This window comes from Prosopis cineraria, unplaced genomic scaffold (assembly GCF_029017545.1).
Source record: "Prosopis cineraria cultivar Desert tree isolate PC_DT_omini unplaced genomic scaffold, ASM2901754v1 PC8, whole genome shotgun sequence".
In the NCBI taxonomy this organism is placed as follows: domain Eukaryota; kingdom Viridiplantae; phylum Streptophyta; class Magnoliopsida; order Fabales; family Fabaceae; genus Prosopis; species Prosopis cineraria.
Genome location: NW_026555339.1, coordinates 11,263,444 through 11,273,688, shown reverse-complemented (window position 1 = coordinate 11,273,688; position 10,245 = coordinate 11,263,444). Strand labels below are relative to the sequence as shown.

The 10,245-nt window shown below is 27.7% G+C and overlaps 1 protein-coding gene across 2 annotated transcripts; it reads right to left on the bottom strand.

Annotated features, from left to right (window-relative positions):
- Positions 1–1,475: 1,475 nt before the first annotated feature.
- Positions 1,476–4,821, bottom strand: LOC129318696 (blue copper protein-like). 2 transcript variants are annotated; one of them, XM_054963601.1, is made up of 2 exons: positions 4,444–4,821; positions 1,476–2,081 (listed from the first exon to the last, which is right to left on the bottom strand). In XM_054963601.1, the coding sequence occupies exons 1-2, from the start codon at positions 4,652–4,654 to the stop codon at positions 1,588–1,590; spliced, it is 705 nt and encodes a 234-aa protein (XP_054819576.1). In that variant the 5' UTR covers positions 4,655–4,821; the 3' UTR covers positions 1,476–1,587. The 2 variants fall into 2 exon arrangements, with proteins under 2 accessions (XP_054819576.1, XP_054819575.1); XM_054963600.1 differs by having other exon boundaries at positions 1,476–2,093; positions 4,444–4,818.
- Positions 4,822–10,245: the final 5,424 nt, after the last annotated feature.

The window sequence follows — 10,245 nt, the reverse complement described above, 5'->3', positions numbered from 1 at the left end:
CTTATTAGTGATACCTGCAAAACTTCCTTAAAAAAGGCCTCACCTAAATGGGGATTTGGATTAGTTTAGGGTGAACTGGATGGGCAATGAACCAAACATACCAGATACTTCAAGATACTGGGTGCAAAAGCAAAAAAAAAAACTTATTATGATGGAAAAGTTAATTTTTTAATCCCTCAACTTTTAACTCATTCATAACTCAATCCTTTAACTATAACTTGCTACGAATCAGTCCCTCAACTTTTAACTCATGTATAACTCAATTCCTCAACTTTGAATTCTTCCATGGCTTAGTCCCTCAACTTTTGGTAGTTTTTTCATGTTAACTTAAATTACACATCAAAAAGTAAGAGAATGATATTTTAGAGCAAGAGATAAGCATCTTTTTTATCCTTCTTATTTGATAATGATAATTTTTTAAAAAATTTTGAAAAATAAAGATCTAGTTATAAATAAATCAAAAGTTAAGAGACTTAATTGAAATGAATTATAGTTGGGAGATGAAATTATAATGAGTCATAATTGAAAAATTAAGTTACAAGCAAAAGAATTAAAAGATTAATTTTTTTCAATTATAATTAGAGCTAGAGTTTCTTTTTTCTTTTTTTACCATTTGATTATTACTAGAGTTAGAGGCTTTTTTTTTTCATTTTAACTTAAAATTAATTAAGATTGTTATTATAAAAATATACAATATACTTTTCAAGACATTCAATAAATATGAAAGAATCAATTTTTGAAAACATTGTGCACCTAAAAATTTTAAAATCGAGGTTAAAATTTATTTTTTAAATTATTTTAAAGTATTTTATAGATTAAAAATGGAAAAACAGACCTTTTGATCCCTTTGCTCGTGTTTTGCTATAGGTCTCTGCATTTTTTTTATTCTGAATCTTTGCACTTTCATTTTTTAATGTTATAGGTCCCTAAATGCACAAAATAAACAAAGTGTAAGGGCTTTAGATGCATATAAAATACCAAAAAATGAAAAAATAGAGACCCAAAATGTTGAAAAAAGTGTAAGGACTTATAGTAAAACATAAGTAAAATGCAAAGATCAAAATATATGTTTTTCCATTAAAAATTATAGAAATATAATGATATGAATTTTTTATTTCAAAATATCTGCTTAAATATGTATATAGTCTCTTAATACAAAATAAAATAAATCTTAAGAAATTAATAAATATTCAATACATATTATATATAATACTAAAAAATAAAAAAATTGGCTATTTTTGAAATTTTTTTTAGACCAGCCGAAATAGGCTCAATTTTTTTTTTTAACAAACGAAATAGGCTCAATTGGAAGGGGAAAAAAAATGCATTTTGCGTAAACTCCGTTCTAAAATTTCCAAGGTTTATTCTTCTATATCAATAAAGAATGCATCAATCACATTATTATATTTTTATTTTTGGTAATAATATATACTAAGAACTGAATCACTAACTCACCAGTAATTAAAAAAAGAAAATAAAAGCCCAACCAATTTCAAGCCTATTCATTCAAATAAAGAAACAACAAAACAAATTTAAAAAAAAAAAACGAATTATATAACTATAAGCGCCTCTCAATGACTCAACTCATCAAATCAAACAGAGCAAAACACTCCCTAGAAAAACAAGACAATTTCCAAGAAAATTGTAACAAATTTTCCCGGAAACAAACGACCCAGCTGATGATTTCTCAGCCTTCTCATCATCATCAACATCATGTGGATTGTTGAAGTTAGAAGGAACAATAGTATCTGGAGCTGCATCTTCATCTCCAGACACAGGGCTAGCATTAGGTGAAGGAGAATCTTGAGAAGAATCTCTTAGATTCTTCGGTAACCCTTGGCCATACGTCACGTTGATCTTGAAGTGTTGCCCATTCTTGCACTGCTCGCCGTCGTAGTCACTCGAGAAAAAGTACGTCATCCCTTCCTTCACCAGTGGCACCGCCACCGCCACCGAATGCGGCTCCGTCGCTGATGGGTCCGACGCCGACCACTGGACAGTGTCGCTGTCTTGTGCATCGTCGTAGTCACAGTATTTGTATGTTGTGAAGTTGTATGTCTGGATAACAGAGTGGTTGTTGTCTGTGTTGAAAACTGCATTATAAAAGTCAAAGATTACACACACACACACACACACATAAAATGGACACTAAGTGATAACTGATCTTAAATAAATTTAAAAAAAAAAAGCTTTAAACTTTAAAGTCGTTGTAGTTCAATAGAATTAGACTGGAAAATAAGTATATACAAAAAAGATCACATATATTTTCAATGGCACGATTTTGGGTTGTAAGTGACAGAGCGAAGTCACTTTCTTTAAAAATATTTCATGTCATGTTTCTTAACCAAAATCCCAAATTTAAATATTAAAATTTTCTTTTTCTTTTTTGTAAATTATTTTTGTTAACCAAAGAAACAAGATTAATAACAAAACGAAAAATAAACGACTATAACAAAGTCCAAGAAATTGGTGGACTAATTTCCCAGACCCACAGCCAGAATGAAAAGATATAAAACGAAAACAAACAAACCCAAAAAAATAGAAAACAAAAAAAAACAAAAAATGAAAATAGACTCGAAAACCCAATAAAATAAACAGGACACATAACAAACAAAATAGAATAGAAAGTCGCAGCAACAGGAGATTCTTTGAGGAATAGGTCCACGAAAGATCAAACGCTCAAGAGAGCCAGTAGACAGATGCTTCTAAACCTCTGATCAATCAAGAAAATTTTTATTTAAAACTTGACAATACTCGAAACTATATTAATAAAACATATTAGATATTGAAATGTTTTTTAAAAAATAAGATGAAAATTCTAGAATAATTAATGTTGACACCCCCACGCACACATTGTTTTTGTCTTGATTATTTAGCTCGAAGAATTAAGGTAAGCATATGACCATATATATATATATATATATATATACTCCATTCGTTAAAAAATATAAAGTATTTTTAAACTGAATCTCACTCCCTAATAAGGTGGTTTCATACTTTCTAACTAACCCTATCTTTCTATATTTATCTCTATTAAATACCCTACAATATAAATATAAAATCATTGTTAATAGGGATACTTTAAAAAAAAACAATGATTACACCTCGAAAGACTAAAAATACTTTATATTTTTAAATATTTAATTTTTTAAAAAATATTTCATATTTTTTAATGAAAGGAGTATATATTATCAGGAACCCTAGTATCATTGACTTTTTCAATAATGACGTAAAGAGAATGTTTGTACCAAAAGAAAAGAATAACGTAAAAATGTGACACTTATGACAGACACAGTGATCAGTTTGGCATCAGAATCTGAGATTTTTATTTTTTATTTTTTTTATCTTTCTTTCCCTTTCGTTCCATCGAAGCCACATGAAGACTAAAGATACAATCATGCCAGTTAGCCTCATTTCTGGGTTATTATCACTAAAAAGCTGAGTCTTTAAGGTTTTGCTTATGAATTTGCACTTCTCACACAAATTTTCTGAAAGCTTCATTCCCAAACACAGCTAATTTCTAGCTTCAGTTCTTCCTCGTCATATCATAATACCATGAATATATATATATATATATATATAAAACAAGATATATAAAGCAAGAGAATCAAAATGTTCACTGCAAGTTTCCGTCAATTTTCCATATATAAACAGAAATATCGTAGTTTCACTTGGAAAGTGATCAGATCAAAAAACCACTTCAATTACAACATTCTTAACATCAGAATATAACAGAACAAACAGAAACAGCAGTATCTTCATGAAACACCAGCAATCAAATTTCTTTAAAAATTAGTCAGAGAAATAAAAAAAAAGCACCATTTTCTTCAAATGGGTGACTTAACAGTTAACAGTACATCCAAAACTGGCACAGACACATGCATTATCAGTTCAGAAAAGAACATCAGACTTAGGCAACACTCAACAAGAACAGAGAAATCATGGAACTTAGTAGTAACTAGGAACATATATGCTGTTAAACCAGTGTCTTGGTGTTAATAAATACTTTGTTTATGGCCAGTTTAATCATAGTTCAACAACAGTTCTCACTATTAACTTTTGAATAAGTGCCTCGCCGGTTTAATAAATGATCCAATTTTTAATACCTTGTGTACTTGAGTAGTAAATTTAAAATCCTAAGCTCAAATCTCTGTTCCACATATATTCATGCTTACACACACACGCATGTAAAAACACACGTACATAAAAAAAGACACAAATTAAGAGACTCAGTAAGAAAAGAACATCAGAGTTACACAACACTCAACAGGAAGAACAGAGAAATCATGGAAGAACTTAGCAGTGACATATATGAGCAATGAATCTGAGATACTATGATCCAATCTTTGATTTATAAACACACACAGACGCAGGCACAATCACTAAGAAAAGAACAATATGAGAATTGGGAAACACATAAGGAAGTGTGAGAGAGTGACTTACTGAGGAAATCTCCTAAGCTGAACTGTTTACCAGAAACCCATTTCTGGTAATTAACAGAGGGCTTCTCAAGATTGTCAAACCAACCCAGAGAGTCACCCACTGTGTAATTCTTGTAAGCTTTAGCAGATCCTGAGAAGCAGAGAGCAATAACAGCAACAAGAAGAAGACCATGATGAAGACGAGAGGATGAGCTTGATCTTCTGTGTTCCATGTTTTGTTTCTTGGGATTTGTGAATAGGTAGATTCAGTTGCAGAAGAAGATGATGAAGAACAAGAAGCAGCTAATTCTCTGACTCAAAAGGGAACAAGGATGTGAGATTGTTGTGGTGCCAGCTATGGCGTGATCCAGAGAAGGTCCCTGGCTTTTCTCGGAATTACTAAAATAGTCACTTTCTCATGTTAGCACCCAATTATTTTTATTTGTGTCATTGAGAATTGTAGTTGTTACTTGAAAAAAGTGTTAAATCACAGCTAACGATTCATAATGTATGCTAAAAATAATTGTAATGTTTGAAATATATTTTTTATGAAAAAATTGTATGAACCAGTTATTGTAAATTTATTTCTTTCGAAAGTTGTCACTTTATAATTATTCGATTTATGATTAAATATTTTTATTGATAGTGATTTTTTTTAAAATTGTCATTACTTTTTATGAAGATACATTTATAACATTTGAAATTTTGTTTATATGAAGAAGCGTCAATAATAACTTATTTTTTATAATTCTTTGAAATTCTATTTTTAAAATTTTTACTCTATTGATATATATTGAATTTCTATTACACTAAGTGAATCTCTTAAGTTCTAAACAAAACTTAAAAAAGTAAATAAATAGTATTATGATTTATTATACATTTTATTATTTATATTAAATAAATATATGGATTGGTTAAAAAACTTATATTAAATATAGAAGGGAATACTGGTCATTGTCAAATAATTAATTAAAAAAGGGCAGCAGGAGAACAAATTCTATGGATCGGTTTTGGGGCAAGGGACAAATTCCATGTGATATTGCATATAAAGAGGAAAAAGAGGTTACCAAACAAAAAATAAAGAAAGAAAAGAGAAAAAAAGAAATTTTAGAAGTTGATTGGTTTTTGGTAGAGTAGATAATTCGGGCCAAATCCGCCCAAACCTGTCCAAAAAAATTTAAGATTGAGGTTAAAAAAATATTTTTTTATTCGGGACAAGCCCGATCGGGTCGGGCTTGGTCTGAATACCCGAAATAAAAAAATTATAATTTTTAAAAATATATAAAATATAATAAATATTAATTAATTTTTTAAGTTTTAGATTATTTTATATTAAAATACCATATGTTTGAGTCCTAGATATCGTTTAAGTATTAAAAAAATATATTTTATATTTTTTATAAAATAAAATAATTAATTTCAAAGTAAAACAATAATTAAAAATAATTTTAAAAATTAAATATGGGTATTTAGGTCGCCCAAAGCTCAAAGAAATTTAGGTCGGATTTGGCTCTTCGGGCTTTTCAGGAAGTCGAGCCTATTTGAGTCGAGCTTATTTGGGCCATGCCCGAATAGGCCTGGCCCGCTTGAATTCCTGACTTTGATTTTCGGGCAAGGACCAATTCCATATAACAATAAATTGCCACTTATATTGTTTTATACTAGGTTTGAATTAATAAGAATTTAAATTTAAATTTAAACTAAATCATTCATTTAAATACACAAAATTTCATTGATTTAGGTTTTAGTCAAATTCAAATTTATTTTTTTATATAATTCTTTTATAATTTTAAATTCTCTCAATAGCATAATTATTTAAAATTTCAATCATTTTAAATCCCATCATTTTTATATTTTCATTGTTAATACATCCATGACTTTCATTAATTAAAAAGTAAAGGTAAGCTTATCACTTTCAATTTTCTATTTTCATTTCAAATCTCAATTCATATCTTTTCTTCATTTAAAATTTTTTAAACTATATAAATAAAGAATTTTAAATGTAAGATTTTAAATATAAAATTCAAATTCAAATTCACAAATCCAAACATTCGCTTGAGGTATGTTTTTAGAAGAGATGAGTTGTGCTTATTGTAAGTCACCTATTGAGATATTAATCAAGTGTTTTTAAATATTACTCTTTTTTAAAATTCATATCATAAATCATAGAAAGAATTTGATGCAAAATTTTAAAATTTCATTTAAAATATGACTAAAATTAGAAATTTGTTAGATATACTTTTAGACAAGTGTAGTGATTTAACCATCTTTTTTCAATCTCGATGAGGCAATCAAAAGTATTTTATAATAAAAACTAAAAAAATGTATACAAATTGTATGGATTGGTTTAAGAATGCCATCACATTGAGTGTTTGATGGGTGAGCTTTCGTTGTCTTTTGTGGTTTTACCACACTCAATTTGAATAAATTTAGACCTAATTAAATCCTCAGGTTAAAGTACTGTTTCGATAATCCTTATAAGTTTTTTAATATTAACCTTATTTAAGATCATTAACTATTCCCTTCATTTTTAAATGTAAGCAAAACTTCTCTATGGTTTCTTCTTTTTTATAAGCAAAATAACAAATTTCAAGAAACATTCATGATATAGTTTCTTAGTTTCCCTTCATTAAATAATATATTATTAAGTAAACAAAACATGCATGGCTAATTAATTATAAAGACATTTTAGTCCAAAATTTTCAATTTCAAATATAGTTATCAGGATTAACCAAGTTTTTTTAAATTGTATGAGTTGTTTAAGCTACTTTACTTATATTTGAAAATGGAGGGAGTACGTGAGAGAATGCAATATAAACACTAAAATTAAAGGTGTTTATACTTGTTCTGTGTTGATCAGGTCAGCTCTATCCTATTGGGACAAGGTTATCTCAACCTGAAAAAAAAAAAAAAACAAGATGATGCAAAAAATGGTTCGTGGGACACTATACCACCTTCAAGATGTCCTATCCTATGATGAATATAATGTACACATTATTATTTTTCTTTCATTATATGTAACTGTTTATTTATTCAGTGTGTGTGTATATTTGTTAATAATATATATTATTAATTTGAAATAGTTTGAAATATCTCGACTAAAAGAAAAAACCGATGGTTTAATGTAGTGATTCGCAAGTTTATTTGAACTTTGTAACTTAATGATTTGGTTATCGTGATACATGTAGCATGAATGTTATTTATTTCATGTACTTGATTTTAAGTTATGATTGTATTCTTTTATCCTAAATTATAACTCAATAGTTGAATTTATATACCCATACTTTAATTTTTAATTTAATAAATTATATAATTTAATAAATGTTATATCCATGCCTCACTTTCATGTTTTGTCTGCTTTCATGAGATATTCTTGTCCCTTTCTTGTTTCAATTTCCAACAAGAAAGGATGATTTTTGGGATGAAATGATGTATAATGTATGGGATAAAAATTTAGTTTCATTTATTTTTCTGAATAAACTGTTTTGGTTTAGTCCTGTCTTGTGAAAACTCATAACTCATAATTGTTAAAAGCTTAGATAAAATAAAATCGGTTGATCCCAAAACTAAAAAGATAAAAAAATAAGACGAGGAAAAAAGAAAGAAAGGGACGAGTGGCGGTGAGGTCCCAAGAGCTGTGAGCCGCACAGTTCAAGTCGGTGTCCGTAAAGTGCCAAAGTAAAACACGAAATCCAAAACACAAACACGTGAGGAAAGGCCAAAGCTACTGATTGGTGAAGCTCTTCAATGCACCTGCCTTTTTTTTTTTTTTATGTCTCTTTTGGGCAAAAAAATTAATGTGCGCGTCATTTTCAAGTTTCACGTCACATTAAAAAAAAAAATACTATATAACATTTTTTCAAAGGATTAAATATTTTAAAATATAAATTATTTTTATTATTTTAGGATATAATTATTATTTAAAAATAAATGATTACTTTACTGAAGTAAAATTCAATTCAAAATAAGTAAAATAAATATTCTTATTAATTTATTTTGAAAAAAATTTATTTTTAATTTATAATAATTAATAGTAAAATTAAAATGATGTCATGCTTTTAATTACATAATTAATTTTTATTAATTTATATAATTTAATTAAAAATATTTTATATACAGAGAGGAGGAAAGAGGGTACATTTTTATATGCAATGAGTAATTATTTATGCCTCGTCTTCTCGCCACATCATTTTTTAATAGTAATAAAAATGCATGTGCAGCTGTCTCCTGAGTATTACGGTGCAGTTTACGGTGCAGTTGATAGGGAGACACAAAATCAAAGTCCACACTCATTTACCAACATTGTTGACTGGATTAATAAAAATTTAACCCATAATTTATAAAATTATAATATTAAATTTTACTATTAATAAAAAGGCCTTGTTAATAAATAATTTATAAGTTTTTAAGTATTATTTGAACTTAGAGTCATGTTATAATTTCGGTGAGTTTTTGAGATTCAACTTACCTATTTAAATATAAAATCTTAATTTATTATATTTGATTTTTTAAGAGAATTAAATTAAACATTAAAAATAGATTAAAAAATTCGTGATTGAGTATTCACTTTGTCCATTTCATACTAGGAAAATATACATAGAAAAATTATATGATATTGCCTTATATTCTTCAAAATTAAACAATACAATATAAGCAAGATACAAAATTCTTAAATTCTTTAACTTCACTGACATTCCAAAATTTCTTATAATAATATATAGTTTCATTACCAATGCTAACATAGCAATATATCTCCAACATATAAATAAACCTTCTTTTACATTATAATTACAATAATTATTACAATATAAATAAAGAAACAATCTTTTACATAAAGAATTTTCAGATTTTTTCGAAATTTAATAATTTTTTTAAATATGGTGAGTTAAACAGTCAACCCACTTGATCAAGAGATTGATTTATTTGACTTGTGGAACAAATAATATGGGTTAAAGTAATTTAATAGAATTAAAAAATCAGCATTCACACAAATTATTTAAATCTAAAATTTTGTGTTTAAGCCACTATAACTTCTTTCTTCAACAGCGTAGACTTCATATGAGTATTATTTTGTGTTTATAATAAAAGAGAAAAACATGCAATTTGATTTTCTTTATTTTTTTTATCCTATAGCACTAATGCGTTTGATTATGGAGAACATGCCTAGCAATCCATCCATTCACACATTAAAGACAATCATATATCCTAATATCCAAGGCACAATCTGGGGCACTTTTCTTAACAAGAATTTAAATATTGATTTATCATGTTATAAAATATTAATCCTTTTATTTATTTAGATGTAATTCTCGATGATAAGTAATTATATCGCAACATGTTGGTTGTGTTGTGAGAACATGTAATGGCCCACAAAGTAGAGTCGCACTCAATAACTTCCACAACCGAACAAAGTAAATGCAGATTCCATTAACTGCCTTTCCCAGTAGATATCAGCTGGTCCTCAAAGTGATTCCCATTTTACAGTATAGTTTATTTCGACGAAAAGAAAATTAGGAAGGAAAAAAAAAATAGAAAGAGAAAAAATGACAGAGAAGAGAAAAATGGAAAAAAACAACGCTCTTCTCTCTCTTTATGATAAGATTGGCAAGATAAGAGATAGAAAAATAATAATAATATTCACAATGACAATAAGACTTTGGTTAAACTTAATTTTTATTTGGTCTATTATCTCTGGTAATTAACAATATGAAAATTAGACATCAATTTTGATATATAACAAATGATTGCGAGAGGTTTTTGTTAAATTTCCTGCTTGGAGGAGTACTTGTTTAGTTAGATGATTTTGGTCCCCTTAAATATACAT

Bases quoted from the DNA above. Each gene is read 5' to 3' on its own strand.
- LOC129318696 (XM_054963600.1), bottom strand. From the start codon at position 4,654: ATGGAACACAGAAGATCAAGCTCATCCTCTCGTCTTCATCATGGTCTT. The intron at 2,094-4,443 runs GTAAGTCACTCT...TTTATAATGCAG, and splicing joins CAGCTTAGGAGATTTCCTCA to TTTTCAACACAGACAACAAC.